General features: G+C 30.5%; 1 protein-coding gene and 1 non-coding gene across 2 annotated transcripts; both read right to left on the bottom strand.

The window, feature by feature from the left end:
* Positions 1-504: 504 nt before the first annotated feature.
* LOC105790925 (oxysterol-binding protein-related protein 4B) lies at positions 505-2,847 on the bottom strand. Its single transcript, XM_012618736.2, has 5 exons — positions 2,578-2,847; positions 2,373-2,469; positions 1,916-2,207; positions 1,631-1,733; positions 505-979 (listed from the first exon to the last, which is right to left on the bottom strand). Exons 1-5 carry the CDS (start codon positions 2,845-2,847, stop codon positions 722-724), a joined length of 1,020 nt encoding a protein of 339 aa, XP_012474190.2. The 3' UTR covers positions 505-721.
* Positions 2,848-14,111: 11,264 nt separating this feature from the next.
* LOC128032154 (small nucleolar RNA R71) lies at positions 14,112-14,217 on the bottom strand. Its single transcript, XR_008188283.1, has one exon. It is a non-coding gene; the product is annotated as a small nucleolar RNA R71 (small nucleolar RNA).
* Positions 14,218-16,626: the final 2,409 nt, after the last annotated feature.

Here is a 16,626-nt window from a genome sequence, read left to right as displayed (position 1 = left end):
TCTAGATAAAGATTTTTCTAAAAAACAATAAAGGAAATATTCAATGCTTAGAATTTTGAGAAATTGTGCCCTAACGTATTGGGCCGCGATTTCCTTATAAATTTTAAACAAATGAATATTCTCTTAAATTTTATTACACGAGTATTTTGGACAAACTAATTTATGGAGAAGTAGAATATCGTGCCCTAACGCATTGAGTGTGACATTTCTTTTTTCCAAAATGAGAAAAGACTAAATAAGTAATGTAATTTTAAAGTTTCTACTAAGGATCATATTTTTAACTCTCGACGTTAAGACATTCATTAATCAATTTGGTACCAATTTTTGGGCGTTACGAGGGTGCTAATCCTTCCTCGAACGTAACTGACTCCCGAACCCGTTTTTCTAAAAACTCGTAGACCAAAATTGTTTTTAGGTGATCCAATCACACCTCAATAAAAGATTGGTGGCGACTCCAATTTTCATCGACAACTAATTTTTGTTTTTCAAAATACAAATGGTTTCGACAACTTAAATACGGCATATATCTCATTGCTAATTCGCTTAGTCTTAGTACACAAACCAACACATGACATGCAGGAGTTTAGCCATTAACTAGTAGGGTCAGATTCCAGTTGTTTATGAGTTTTAATAGTGCAAGTAAGAGGCCCAGAGAGGGGATTCATAGAACTACGTATAAGCTACTAATTGTTTGTTTATCTTAATTAATTAGTAATTTAGCTTATGAGAGAGGAACAATAATTGGAGCAGGTGGAACCCATTGATGGATTGGTAAACAGTCCCAGACTCCATCTTTATTGCGAGTCAAAGTGAAATGTTGGGGAACCCAAGTTTCTCCTTTTGACTCTCTTTCCCTCAACAGCTCCCTCTGTTTCTCCTCCACCGCATTCTTTGTTTCATTTGCTTTCTCCCAATCGTGCCTCATTAAGGCCTCGCTTAACTCACTCCATACTGCAGCAGATTCTGTTGACCGTACTCCCTAAATAACCAAAAAGGAAAGATCAAGATCCAACACGTAAACATGAACATATGTAATTGTGTACGAAATATGAAAATCAGGTGCTTTAAATGCATTACAATGGAAAAGCCACAGAAATAAACTGCTAACAGTTCTCAGAAAGGAAATAGATACGAAACACAACCATCAACCTTGTATATACTTAGCCAACAAAAAGAGAACAAGAAATTTGTATATACACGAGAAAATGGGGCTTATATATGTGAGGAGGGGGGAGGGGAGCGTAAAAAATAACGAAGCTTTCTAGTTTATATTCAGTGATTAGTAATTTTATCATATTCATACGAAAACTACATATTTCAAACATATGTATAATTTAGAAAATAATATTTAATAAATAATAGAACATATAATTTGAAACTAATGATAATAATATACATGCAAGTATCAAAATAAAATGTATAAATATAAAGAGGTAAAGTTAAGGTGCTATAAATACCGGTAACATGGATTGAAACAGTTTGTGCAATGATATTAAAATTTATAAAATATCAAAATAAGTGTTTACATTTTACATTTTAATTTATTTTAAATATAAGGTTTAATTAGTAGAGATGCTGTACTAAACAATTTACAAGTTTAGGAAAGTAGTAAAAAAAATTAAACAATTACCTGTAAATCATTAACAGTAGGCGTTTTCAGCCCTGAATAAACTTCTTCTGCATTGTATATTACTGTCAGCTTTCCACTAGTATTGTCCTTCATTGTAACAGTTCTGCATGAAAGCATAAACAATTCATATCACTACAACTACATCAAACAATTTTAACAAGTATATATAAATATATTGACTTAAGATTGTAATAATAGACCCAACAATTGTTGTGAAGGGAGGAGGAAAATTAAAAGAAGAATGAGATCTCACATCTGAAATCTATCTAGAAGGTAAATATATACCTATCCCAGTTGCCGTTGAATTCAAAAAGGGTCCTCTTAGTTGATGTTTCAAGGAATTTTCCTTTGACAGATCTATGACTTCCTCTAAGCCCAAGAAAAGACTTGTGTCCATAGTGTAACTCAGCTTCAAGGCCATTCTCTGGGCACCTGATCCTAACATCTCCATCCCAATCAACACCAGGCGTCGGTAAAATTCTTATTAAGAGGTTTGGAGAGTTCATTTCATACGTTTCTCCACGACTTAGGAGCTTAAGTTGTCTCTTCCCTATCACCTCATTTACCACCGCAATACCTAAATATTTTGGTGTTTTAAGAGTGTAAGAATAAGCAATTACATCAAACTATGCAATCATTACTCTCAAATTGAACAAAACATTTTGACGTTATTAGGCTGTAATTTTGGCAAATTTGCTTGAAATATTATAAAATTGACAGAACAAGAAAATGAGACACGAACCATTGAATTTAGGAACACATTGTTGACACCAAATAAGTTGAATTTTTTGTTTCTCATCAGTTGCATGAAGAGCAGAAACTGGCGGGTGGTGAGAAATCTGAAAGAAAGTTGACAGCAATAACTAATTACCATTGTTGTAAAACAATATATTAAAAAAGAAATTTTAAAATTGAAGTTAGTGATTTGAAGCAAAAAATGAAAATACCTGCTCAAGTAGGACATTCAGATTTGCCCTTGAGACATGGTGAGTCTCGCCAAGGATTGGGTTGTAAGGGGCAAACCCAAATATGGGAGGTCGCAACGTAGAAATGTTCCAAGCCACAACCGATATGAATCTGTCCACAGGGCTATCAGCTTGATTACATCTACTTAGCATGTCGGTGCCCATGCAATAAACTGTTTCCCCATAACACTGAAGATGAGACTTTGGAAGGTTGAATAGTGGTGGCAGCTGTACAAACAATAACACCCACATTGATATACCCATTAGTTTGTATACCGACTTTCACCAGGAATAAAGTCATCAACAGTATTATTTTTCACATTGAGGTAACTTAAGTTTCCTGTTTCTTCTCTTCCAACCTTTCTTATTTCTAATTTTCTCTCTTTATGTGAATTTGTTTAGATTAATATAAAGATCATTTCTATTGTATTTTTTAAAACTTATAAAGAATTTTAAGTAATTATAGTTTCACTACTATTGAAATTGCAAATTGAATGTACCTAAAAGGATTTACATATTGAATGGAAAGTCATACGTATTTTATTTTTCAAAATATCATACATATTTATTAACATTTTCATTTTTCTCTTATATTTTCTAGTATCAAATCCATAATTTAAACAAATTTTTTTATGTAATTTCTATTGGTACACATAAGCCTCTTAAACCCTTAAATCGAGAATAGTACATATTTAAGTGTATTCGAATTCACGTCTATTTTATTGTAGCAACAATAATGACACTAACTGAGCTAAAGTTCAATTAACAATTTAAATATAATTTTAACAGTTTTTCTTTATATTTTTTAATTGAACGAAAAGACATCAAAAACTAAAAAAAAAAAGTCTTTATTTTTGCTTTTTTCTTTGTTGACTCTTTGATTGATTTTGTTTAAAGAATAATTTTGTAGGACCAAGGTATCCCCATGTTTGTTTTAAGGTATATAGAGACTAATCATTTCGGGATTTATGATTGCTCCTTCCAACAATGTTATCTCCAAAGTTCGAACTTTAATCTCTCTTAACAGTGAAACATCTTACTGTTGTACCCAACACTTGTTGACGATAAAACAAATTATGATAAAATAATTTTTTTTTTACCATTTTGTAAGTTAAAAAAAAACTTTTTTTATTTTTTTTATTTTCAACTACCACAAATTACAATCACAATCAATTAATATACAATCATATATAATTGAATAACTAAACTAAGCAAATTATCAAATTAATCTATATTGAGATTATTCCAATATAAATATTAAACTAATGTCTACATATAATAAAATTTGCTTTAGTTTGAGATTTTAAATTTTTATTTTATTTCGTAATTAAACCAGAACCACATCAAGAAAAATACTAATGGTTATTATTAATTTTAACATTACAATTTCATGATCATTGCATGTATATTTTGTCCTAATCAAAATTTTATATCACCAACTTATTCCCATTAAATTTTATTAGTTTTGATGTTCTAAGCTTTTTATATAACAATATTTAAGGTAAAATTTACCACTAAGTCATTTAGATGTTAAGTATTTTTAAGATTTGTAAAATGCACAAAAGCGCTTTTAAATGTGTTTCAACTTGTTCAAAATATTTTTGAGTCAATACCAAAATATTTCAAAATGTCTAAAATGTTTTTAAGGCATTTTGGTAACTAAGTATTGATACTAAACATCTAGGACTTGATACATTGTAAGTCAGTAGCTATAGAACAATCCAGAAGGGCAAGATATCGATACTTACAGTGCAAGAACTGATACCTACCTTGCAAGTATCAAGACTTACCTAAAAGTATTAAGACCTGCAAATATAATTACTATAAATGACTACTTTTTAGCTAAGGTATTGAAGCCCCCTTGGTAAGTATCGATATCTGAGCTACATGGACACTTTTTTAGCTCGAAATTGATACTTTTGACTTTAATACCAGTGTAGATTTTATCTCAATAAAAATGAAAAAAAGAAATTGCGTTGTTTCGGAATGAAATCCATGTTAAACCAATTATTCCTTGACAGTACTTCTTGGGAGATGTTGTATGACTTGCAGCAAAAATATCCCAACTTTAATCCTTGTGGAGTAGGATTATCTAGCCCGAGGAATATTGACATAGATCAATCAATAAACAGGTTGTTTATTTATTTAGTATTTATTATTTTATTGTTGACTTTAGCTGTATTTATTTTTTTGAAGTTCAATAGTTATCTTGTAAACTTAACTATTTATGTACCAATGATATAAACCACTGTTCAATACTATTTGATAGTTATGGAAAAAATATAATAATTTCTTAGAAATTTTAAATCGTCTCTCTTGATTCATATTTTGTAGATTCTTATTCTACCTCATCTCCTCGTGCTCATTTATTATTTAGTTCTTGTTATCTATTTGTACAATCATAGTTAAAAGATATCCATTTTATTTTTTTTGAGTCAATTTAGTTCTTATTTAGTTCATGGATCATAATTAATGTAATGGTTTACCCTTAAACTTGACAATTAAATCCAATTTAATATCTACATTTTATTTTATTTATCTATGTTAATACTTATACTAGAAAATCATTAAATACATAACCCCAAAATGTTAACACTATAAAAATTTTAACCCTAAATCAGTCAGTTTATTTGACATAATCCTTTAATTTTTGTTTTGATTGTCATATATTTTTAAAAATAGGACAAAAGTTAAAATAACTTAAATATCCGATTACCACATTTAATTTTAGATCAAAGAACCCTTTCAGTTCAATTCTTTAACTATTCAAAAAAGAAATTATTTCAAGGAATTTCTTTTAAAGAATTACATTGTTGATGGGTGTTGAGTTGAAAACTCAAGAAATCATTGTCTAAAACCCATCTCCAAATCGATAAATGTATACTCATGTCTCAAAACTCCAACTTTCCTTCAAAATTTCTCAAAAAAAGCTTCTTATTTTCTCATTCCATGATATCTAAATTTGAGGAAATCTCCTCTCTTTGGAGCTACTTTTAGGATCCAAAAGCAATCTTTGAATAACCCAAAAATCCTTGAAACAATCTAAAAAAATGATAACCCAAAACAATCCAACGAACCAGCTAAACTTATTTCTTTTTCCAATAGTTAAGGAATTGATTTCATTTTCTAATTAAACCCTGAATTTAGTACCAAAACTTTGATTAAATGACTCTTGATCCTCTTGGAGTAACTCATACAAATTCTTTTAAGCAATCATGAAAGGATCTAATTGAATTTTTCTCTTTCACTTTGATAAAACATCAATTATATATGACAAAAAAATCTAAGTTATGGGTTTCAACATCATGAAAGAGTTGAACAGAATTCAACTTTGAAAAAAACACATCAAAATATTAGTTTTAATTTAAAGAATAAGAAGAGGATTTAGAAAGAGAGTGAATTGAAAATGAAAGAATGAGGAGAGTTACTGATTTAATCTTCAAGGTTGACAATATCGGGGTGATAAAGAAATTGCTATAAAATAATATTGAGACTCCAACTTGGGACTTATAATTCTTAAAGGCTTTAGCTTTACCATTATGGCAATGGTTGATTAGAAAAAACTTTTAAATCAACAATAAAAAAATCAATTATTGTTTTTCAATAAAAGTGGATGAAGATGATTGGCTCAAAGTTAGGTCTTAAGGTTTTATATTTATGTGTTTAATATTTTTTAGTAGAGGTATCAATGTGGACCAAAAATTAGATTAAACTAAAATAAATGTAAAACATATAAAGGAATATATAAATTATCAAGTCAGGTTAAGTGTGAAGGTTAATGGTGTGCTTGGTTAGTAAAGAAGTGGCTTGATAGAATAATAAAATGAAAAGTGAAAAGAAAATAAATATTGAATATGCTTGATACGAAAGAAAGTGGGAGGGAAAAACAAGAAAGATGACTATTTTCTATCCTACAGTGTAAAAAAAAATCTAATTTAGAATGATAAGAGGTGAATGCATGTTAGTTCAAAATTATACATTTATCAAATATTTTATTTTATTTCCTTGTACTATTCAACTCTGTTAAACAATAAATGATAAAATATTTTTTCTTTTAAATATTCCACCCTTCCTACAAAATACACCAATGAAAAAAATATGGGTTAAAGTTTTGTTTGGATTTATATTTTAGGTATAATATTTTATTTAAATTCTCTTAAAAGAAAAAGAATAACTCAAATCAAGAATAATTTATTAAGTTTTAGAAATTATGGGATCTAGGAATGTGACCTAGGAAAAGAGTATATGATTAATTAGTTTTGGATAACTTATCAATCAAGAACTATGGTATGATTTAAAGTTTTGATTTGATAATTCAATATGTATTTTCTACATAACAATAAATGCATTAGCATCATAGGGCATGGGACATTGAAATATCAATTAATTTGGGTTGAAAATAAAAATAAATGTTATAAGAAAAAAAAAAGAGCTGACTTGCCTTGAAGTTGGTGAGATCAAAGCCTGGTTTTATATTCTTGAAAAGACTTGAAATTCTTTGGATTGACTTAGGAGCCTTGTAAACATAATCCACCTCTGAGTCACCATTTATTGAGAGTGGCCTTGAAAGAAATATTTTCTTTTCATCTTTAATTATTGTTACCTGTTCATTACATGTTACAATCAACAATTATTAGTAACGACAATTTTAAATTTTCTTAATTTCTAAATAACTAAAAAATAAAACTAAATCGTATAAGAGGAATGGAATTATTATTATTTCAAATTAAATAATTCCCATGCTTAAAACAAAAAATAACAAAATTTGTGCTTACCGCAAAAACATTTAAAGAAATGAGGGACACGATTACATACCCATTTGATTTAACTTCTAACATTTTGTAACATTTAATAAATTCTTCTAAGATTTAATAAATTATATCATAAATGTACCAATTGTTTGTATGAGAATGATACAGAGAAATCTCTACATTTATTACCTAGAAATCTTAAGAAAATCATCAAAAAAAATGTGGAATCTATATATTGTCCTATATTAGGAGAAGTCCAAATATGGAATAACCTAATTAAAGGGAAAACCCCCCGAATATGTCCAATTTTACCATCTCTCTCTATTTAAAAAGAAACTGAGAGTAAAGTAAATGTAAAGTTGACATATGTCAATATTGGGTTTATAGAATGATAAAACTGCAATGCACGTAGCTCATGGATTCCCACCCTAACAACAAACCATCCATAGGCCAATGCCAACTTTTGAAAAAAACCCAAATCAAATAGCAAACATAAACATCAAATCAAACCAAAAAAATAAACATTTTCCTTCACTTGTAATTTTATTTGGATATCTCTATCTATGTTAATTTTTTTTCCAAATTGAAGAAAAAGAAAGACAAATGATTTTAAAATTTCAAAATAATATATATTAAAAAAAGTTAATCAAGTTGAATATCATCATAAAACAACTTTCCCTATCAAAAACCTGCTTTCTAGCACCAAAAAATAGCTTGGTTAGGGAAGTTCTGAGTAGGGACAATGAATCATATATAAGCAATAATTAGACAATAAAATAGATTTTTGAAAAAGGAAAACAAAGAATATTTTTTCCCCTAAAATGATGATGATGACGATGATGATTTAAGAACATTTGAATTTTACAAATTATTTATATGAATTTATGTTAAGCGTAGAGACATAAAAAAGTAGATGCAAAATGTAATTGTTCATACCATTTGAGGAACCGTGAGAAGAAATCCAAAGAATAGAGACTTGCAATAAGCTGAGCTATGAGATGTTTTTGAAGAAAGATGGAAATGAAGCGAAAGGTTTTGCTTTTGATGGAATTTACAAATTGGACGCTATATAAGACAGAAAATAAAAAGGGTGTGAGAGAGTAAATGACAATAAATTAGGCGGTTTTTTACAAAATTATTATAAAAAAATAAAAAATAACCAAAATGTTATTTTTTTTTATTTACCAAAATATTATAAATTTTTTTTATTTACCAAAATATACAAAAAAAAACAAAAACCTGCAAAAAAAAAAACCTGACAATAGCCTGATCAGGCCAATCACATTGGCGGCACCAAAGGTGCCAAAATGATTGGCGGCACCAAAGGTGCCAAAGAGATTGGCCTGACCGGACTAAAATGTAACTCTCTGTAGTTTCAAGGACCTGACATGCAAATTTACCATTTTGAATTTTGAAAGTGAATTGCTCCGCTGTGTGAGAGGCGCACTAAAATTGAAATATGGCTAATTGCCTTCTAAGCCCTCATTATTTATTATTTTCTTTTTATTCCCCTTCAACTCACTTTTTTATTTAATAAACAAGCCCTCAACCTATTTTTGTAGTTAAATAAGCTCTTAATCTATGATTTTTACTAATAAAAGCCTTTTATTTTATTATTAAAGTAAATATATTTTACTTCTCCTAAATTTTTACTCATAAAAGCTCTTAATCTATGATTTTACTCATAAATTTTACTTCTCCTTAAAACATTTTTTCCTAAAACATTTTTGAAACATTACTAAACTAAGCCTAAAAGCAATAGTTTATTAAAGTAAAATAGAGTTATTACTTTTTAATAAACTTATTAAAGTAAAATAGAGTTATTACTTAATTAGAATTCTAAGTATCTTAATTATCACATAACTAATATTATAAATTTTGGTAATTTGATGAGAATAGTTTATTAAAGTAAAATAGAGTTATTACTTAATTAGAATTCTAAGTATCTTAATTATCACTTAACTAATATTAGATTTAATTAAAAAATTAATAGAAATACCGTGCATGCCTTATTAAAACCGAAGTAATAATAAAACCGATCACCCATAAATGTAACCCAAATAGAAAAATAAATTATAATTATAAACTATTCTCATCAAATTTAGTAAATTTTTTATTTAATAAACTATTCTCATCAAATTACCAAAATAATACATAAAATGCTAATTAGTTTATTCTTTTTAAATAGCATTACTTTAGGTAAAATATTTACTTTAATAATAAAATAAAAGGCTTTTATGAGTAAAAATCATAGATTAAGAGCTTATTTAACTACAAAAATAGGTTGAGGGCTTGTTTATTAAATAAAAAAGTGAGTTGAAGGGGAATAAAAAGAAAATAATAAATAAGGAGGGCTTAGAAGGCAATTAGCTAAATTTCAATTTTAGTGCGCTCCACACATGCAATGCAGCAATTCACTTTCAAAATTCAAAATGGTAAATTTGCATGTCGTCCTTGAAACGCAGAGAGTTACATTTTAGTCCGTCAGCCAATATCTTTGGCACCTTTGGTCAGTTAATCACTTTGGCACCTTTGGTGCCGCTAATGTGATTGGCTTTGATCGATCGTTGTCGTGTTTTTTTTACTGTGTTTTGTTTTTGTTTTTGGTATATTTTGATAAATAAAAAAGATAACATTTTAGTTATTTTATTTTTTATAATAATTTTGTAAAAACCCAAATTAGGCACTTATCTAAAAAAAAGGTAGTATATGTTTTATGAATCGTAAACTAATATATCAAGACCTGTAGCATTATACAAATGGAAAAAGGCATCGAGGCAAAAGCCATACCTATCATTTATGATCCAAGATTTATTTCCTTATTTTTCCCATTTGATTAATGTTTTATATATATTTCTCTTTTAGTTGTTTTTACTTTTTAATATTAATATTAGGAAATAAAAGTAAAAGGTAGGTGTGACCTATATAAATTGGTTTAGATTGAGTTTTAATAAAAATGTTTTTACTTGTCTCAAGTTTGCTCACCTGGCCCATTTTATTATGTAAAATACACTAAAATATCTTTTGTTTTATTTTTAGGTTAAAATATATAGTTCGTCCTTATGCTTTAGCAATGTTTGAGATTTGGTCTTTATATTTAAAAAGTTAAAAATTAGAACATCTTAATTTTTATTTTAAAATTATAGTTCAATTGTTGACATTGTTGGAGGTAAAAATGGATCACATAAGATTTAGGAAATTGTGAAAGACAATAATCCTTGAGACAATCTCCTGATAGCATTATACGTAAAATTGATCAAACGAAGGTTCTGAAGCGATTGGATCAAGCCCTCGTCAAGTCGAGGGCCCCCAAGAGATAACCCCATCTAAAAGAACCACTTGCAATTGGGTTCAATGCATCGCAACAAGCACCTCTACGCCAACTAACTGAAAACACTAAAATATATAGACTTTTTCAACACCTTTTGAACATGAATTCATGCAAACTCTAACTAATTTCTATCGAATTTTATGCTTTTATTATAAAATAATTAAATTGAGCTTAAATTATAATTCATGCAAACTCTGACCCAATTGCTTCCCAAATAAGCTAATTAAGCTGGTTATAATATTTATAAAACAACCCTTAACTTTCGGCTAAACCCATTTTAACCCATCCACTTTTGGTGCATTTTCACTTGGGCATTAAGCTAAATTTAGCAAAGCCATCTCAATCCCTCTCCCTACTATCAAGTGCCGACCATGGGAAGGGGGATTGACTGCTATTTTTAGCTAATACAAACTACCATCTCCTACTATAAATACCTCTACTCACATCCTCAATTCTCATCAACTTATTCACACCATTCATCATTCACTCATCTCTTCCTTCATTTCTCTCATTCACTCTCTTTACCTTTCTCTCATTCACTCTCTTTACCTTCCCAATTTTCTGCCTTCCATTTGCCGATTTCCCCTCTTGAAAAAGAGCTATCACAACCTTTGGAGCACCAGCAATTGAGCATTCGTGAAGGTATTTGATCGACAGAACAAGCAGAAAGGAAGGGAAGCACGCTAGTCTAGCTTCGGAGAAACACCGTGATGATCATTAAACTAACTATAATTACAACAAAGGCAAGCGCACCTATCGAACAATAATATAACTATAGTGAGTAGAGAATATCGTATCCATGAGGACTAAAAATACTAGGAATAACCATTTTTCTATTATTTAGCTGATAAATTGAAGTGGTGGTTTTTAATCTAATTTTACTAATCTAATTTAACTAAGAACGCAACAGAAAAATGAAATAGGAAATTGTTGAAGATAACCAAAGAGAAAGACAATACCCAAGAAAGAATCCACCTAAACTTCACTTATTATTCTGAATCTGAATTAAACGATTTATTCAGTAGTGTCTTGATTCGTAGAAATCCCTAAATTATGTTAACATCTCTTTCGAGAGTAAGAACAACTGACTCTAAGTTGATTAATTGAAATCTCTTTCTAATTAAAACCCCTATTGCCGTATTAACTCGATCTATGGATTCCCCTATTAGATTTTACTCTAATCCTGTAGATTTATGTCTAACTATTTCTAGGATTGCATGCAACTCCACTCAATTATGCTAGATCTACTCTTAAACAGTAACTTTTGTTCCATTGAAATAAGCACATTAAACATGAATTAATATCCCAAAAATATTAAAACATGAAATAAGCATACATAATTGAGAACAAGAATCAAGTATTTATCATGTAATTCAGAAATCAAATAATAAGATTCATCATAGGTTTCATCTTCCCTAGGTATCTTGGGAATTTAGTTTATAATCTGAAATGAAAACATCTCGAAGTCAGAAAAACTACAAGACATAAAGAAATTCAAATAAACTTCGAAAGAAGTTAAAAGGAGATCTTTAATCTTGAAGGAGATCCGCATCTGAGTTGGCTTCGATGGTGCTCTTCGAGTAATTTCTTCAATCTTCTCTGAGTGATCGCCTAGGTCTTCTTCTAATTGGTGTTTATTGACTTTAGAATGCTCATAAAGCTTAAAAATTGGGTTTTTTTTTGCGTGTTTGGGAAACAGGGTACAAAATTGACACAGGTTGGCACATGGGCATGTGTCCAGCCCGTGTGGAAATGCCCAGGCTATGTGGATATTGAAAATAACTCTTTCTGCCCGATTTTGGCTTGTTTTTCGCTCCTTTCGCTCCCTTATGCTCACCTAAGTATAGAAACATGAAATTAAAGGATTAGGAGCATCAAATTCACTAACGTACATAATAAATCATCTAAAAATGCATCAAGAGTGGGATTAAAAACATGTTACTTTTACAGCTTATCACACCGAGATTTGTTTTCTAGTTCCCTTCTTCTTTCAGTTTATTTTGTGATAAAAAAACATGAATACTTATTATTTTGATGCTTCAATTTTAATTAAAATGACTTAATTCATGTCTGTGTTAGATTGATTGCAAGTTGTTCAATTAGATAAAATCATGCACATGTTATGCTTGCATTATAATTGTAAGATAACTATCGAAATCATTATTAATCGATTGAAATTATAATTAATTTGCACAATATCTAATTGGTGTCTGCTTAATCTTCTAAGGTAATTGAGGGTTAATTTAGCAATCATATTAAACAATATTCTTGCATTATATAACTTGTAAGATTGTTGTCATTAAATTATAGAAACATATTTAGTTCACTCTATCTTATACTTGTTTACAAAAATTGATTAAATTAATCCAACATAGGAATATGTTTTAAAGATTGATTAATTTAGTATGTATGTATGTTAACAAAATACTAAGTTGCCATGAAATTATTCCTAACAACAAGAATATAGTTTTAATAATTTTAAGTTGAAGAATAAAATTAATTTAACACACGTATGTCATATTGATTAAAACCTTTTTAGAAATCATGCATTGGAATTTTACTTTTACTTTTAATTGGTTACTTAGTTAATTCTTAGTTTTGAGATCACCATATTCAAAACATTTATTTCCATCTAACAATTTGTTTAATTTTTACATTTCATAAATATTTTGTTGCACATTCCTTGTGGATACGATAACTCGACATTCTTGTCATTTATTACTTGATACGATTGTGTACACTTGCACATTTTCGTCATTCCAAGTTTTTGGCACCGTTGCCAAGGACTGTTTCAAAAGACATTATTTATGAAATTGTTAATTTTGCATTTTGGTTTCTTTTTCTGTTAAATTTTAATTCCATTATTTTCTATGATTGTTTTAGGTGTTTATGAGTATTGATCAAATTATTGACTTACTCCCTGTAGATCTGGAAATTGAAAGGGATTTTAGACAAAAGAGAAGACAAGCAGCTCAAAGAAGGACTGAAGAATGAGCCTTGAGAACCAGAATCAAGGAAATAGAGAAAATCAAGCTCAGAATCCCATCCTTATTGCTGATGACAGGGATCGAGCCTTAAGACAGTATGTTGTGCCACTGTTTAATGAACTTAATTTCTAAATTAGAAGACCCGAGATTGAGGCACAACAATTCGAGCTGAAGTCGATTATGTTCCAAATGCTTCAAACAATGAGCCAATTCAGTGGAATGCCTATTGAAGATCCTCATCTTCACCTTAGATTGTTTGTGGAGGTGAGTGATTCCTCAAGTTAGACAGTGTACCTAAAGATGCACTAAGGTTGAATTTGTTCCCATACTCACTGAGGGATAGAGCCCAAGCTTGCTTGAACTTATTGCTACCTGATTCCATTACAACATGACAAGAGTTGTTAGATGGCTTCCTAATGAAGTACTTTCCACCTAGCAAGACTGCTAAGTTGCGAACCAAGATCACTGCCTTCCAACAAATAGATGATAAATCCTTGTATGAGGCGTGGGAGAGATTCAAAGAACTATTACGAAAATGCTCTCATCATGGAATTCCGTATTGCATCTAGCTGGATAATTTTACAATGGTCTCAACACACACACACATGGATGATGGTGGATGCTTTCGTGAATGAAACACTTCTGTCTATGTCTTATAATGAGGCTTATGAGATTATTAAGATAACCACTAGTAACAACTACTAATGACCAACCAACCGAGCCACCACAGGACATAGAGTTTTAGGAGTACATGAAGTTGATATGTTTATATCCCTTGCAGTTCAAGTATCTTTCATGTCCTTAATGCTTAAGAATCTTACTACTAATGGTTTCAATAATAATCTAACAGGACAACAGCCTAGCCAATTTGACAACATCTCTTGTGTTTTCTGTAAAGATGGGCATATGTTCGAAAATGGCCCATCAAACCTAGAGTCCATCTATTACGTGGGAAATTTGAATCAGAATCAAAATGGGCCAGAACCGTAGTCAAACTTCTATAACCCTTCTTGGAGAAAATATCTAAATTTCTCATGGAGTAACCGAAGAGCGGGTTGTAGCAACACTTACATGCAATTGAAGCCAAGTTAACTGATAGAATTTAATCAGCAAGTTCAAAACCCATCCTAAGTTGAATCTTCCAATATCTTGGAGAACTTGTTGAAAGCGTACATAGCGAAGAATGGCACAATGATTCAAAACCAAGTATCGCTAATTCAAGGACAAGCGGCAACATTGAAGAACTTGGAGAACAAATGGGTCAGATAGCCAGCGAACTACGAAACAGACCACAAGACGCTTTCCCTAGTGACAAAAATCCTAAGAAATCCGGGCAAGGAGCATTGCAAAGCGGTTACTCTGCATAGCGAAAAAACAATAGAGCCCAATGTTATCGAGGTCGAAGATGAGTCCATTGAAGCTCAAGAAAAAGAATAGGTTCAACCAACTATTAAAACTCTAGTTTTAGAAAAACCAGAATCTGTGAACTCTGATGAGGTAATCCTTAAAGGGGTCAATTATGATAAAGTAACACCTATGTTAGATGTAGAAAAAGTGTGCAGAAGAAGGATTGCCCAATACAAGTTAAGAATCCTCCACCACCTTCCCCTCAAAGGCTTCAGAAACAAAAGCAGGAAGTCTAATTTAAGAATTTTTTAGACATAATCAAGCAACTTCACATCAATATTTCATTGGTAAAAGCTTTTGAGAAAATGACAAATTACGTGAAATTTATGAAGCACGTCCTATCCAAAAAGAGAAGATTTGGGGATTTTGAAACTGTAGCATTGACAAAGAAGTGCAGTGCATTACTGGAAGACAAGCTACCCCCAAAAATAAAGGATCCGGGGAGCTTTACCATACCATACAACATAGGAGATTCTTACTACGAAAGGGCTTTATGTGATTTGGGATCAAGTATCAACTTGACGCCAATGTCTGTGTTTAAGTAACTGAAGATTGGAGAGGTCAGACCAATGGCGGTCACACTGCAATTGGCGGATAGGTCATTGGCACATCGTCAAGGAAAAAAATCAAAGACATACTGATACGTGTCGATAAATTTATCTTTCCTATTGACTTCACTATGTTAGATTTTGAAGGAGATAAAGAAGTTCTTATCATTTTAGGGAGACCATTCTTGGCAACTGGAAGAACGTTGACCAAGGTACAAAAGGGTGAACTTAACATGACGGTTCACGATAACATAGTAACTTTCAATGTCTTCAATGCTATTAAATCCCCTGATGAGATTAAAGATTGCTCTGTTTTTTCCAAGATGAAATCGCTAGTCTCCCCAGAATTGGAACGCATGTTATTAAGTGATCCGATGAATGGCGATGAAGATAATGAATGTTCAGTTTCGTTAGAAGCAAATTCGAAGGAAGTCATTTCGAAATATCGGTTTGGTTTATTAGAATTTTCATCACAAGGATTCAAGATACCAAATGCATCCATTGAAAAGCCACCTGGATTATAATTAAATGAAGGAATGAGGAGATTGACCAAATCTTGGGTATTTGATCTAGGAAAATTCAAGTTTCGATGGTTAGAGGCTAGAGTCATTTATCCCGATTCCTACAGTTATTGGGTAAGCCCTGTTGAGCGTAGATTTGAAAAGGCTGAAACTACTACTATTACGAATTATCATAATGAGTTGATTTTGACAAAAACGGACACAAGTTGGATGATTAGTAGGAAGCTAAACAAGGATACTAGGAAAGATCATTTCCTGTTTCTTTTCCTTGAACAAATGTTGAAAAGAATTGCTGGGCAAGATTATTTCTTCTTTCTAGATGGGTATGATTGGCATGACAAATGGCCCTTTGACATCGCCTTAGTTAGTGACATTCCCAATGACATTGAAGGAGTTCTCTTCACTTTCTCTATCATTATTTTATATTTTTAGTCAGTTTTTAAAATTTTTGAATAAAATGGTAGGCTCAGATAAATTTTCTTTAGA

The sequence above is a fragment of the Gossypium raimondii genome, chromosome 8, assembly GCF_025698545.1.
Source record: "Gossypium raimondii isolate GPD5lz chromosome 8, ASM2569854v1, whole genome shotgun sequence".
Classification (NCBI taxonomy): Eukaryota; Viridiplantae; Streptophyta; class Magnoliopsida; order Malvales; family Malvaceae; genus Gossypium; species Gossypium raimondii.
This window is presented reverse-complemented; position numbering and strand designations above follow the sequence as displayed.

Coding starts and splice junctions, on each gene's coding strand:
- LOC105790925 (XM_012618736.2), bottom strand. CDS start 2,847: ATGTGGGTGTTATTGTTTGTACAGCTGCCACCACTATTCAACCTTCCA. Junction 2,470..2,577: donor TGAATGTCCTACTTGAGCAG/GTATTTTCATTT, acceptor ACTTTCTTTCAG/ATTTCTCACCACCCGCCAGT. Junction 2,208..2,372: donor ATGTGTTCCTAAATTCAATG/GTTCGTGTCTCA, acceptor CAAAATATTTAG/GTATTGCGGTGGTAAATGAG.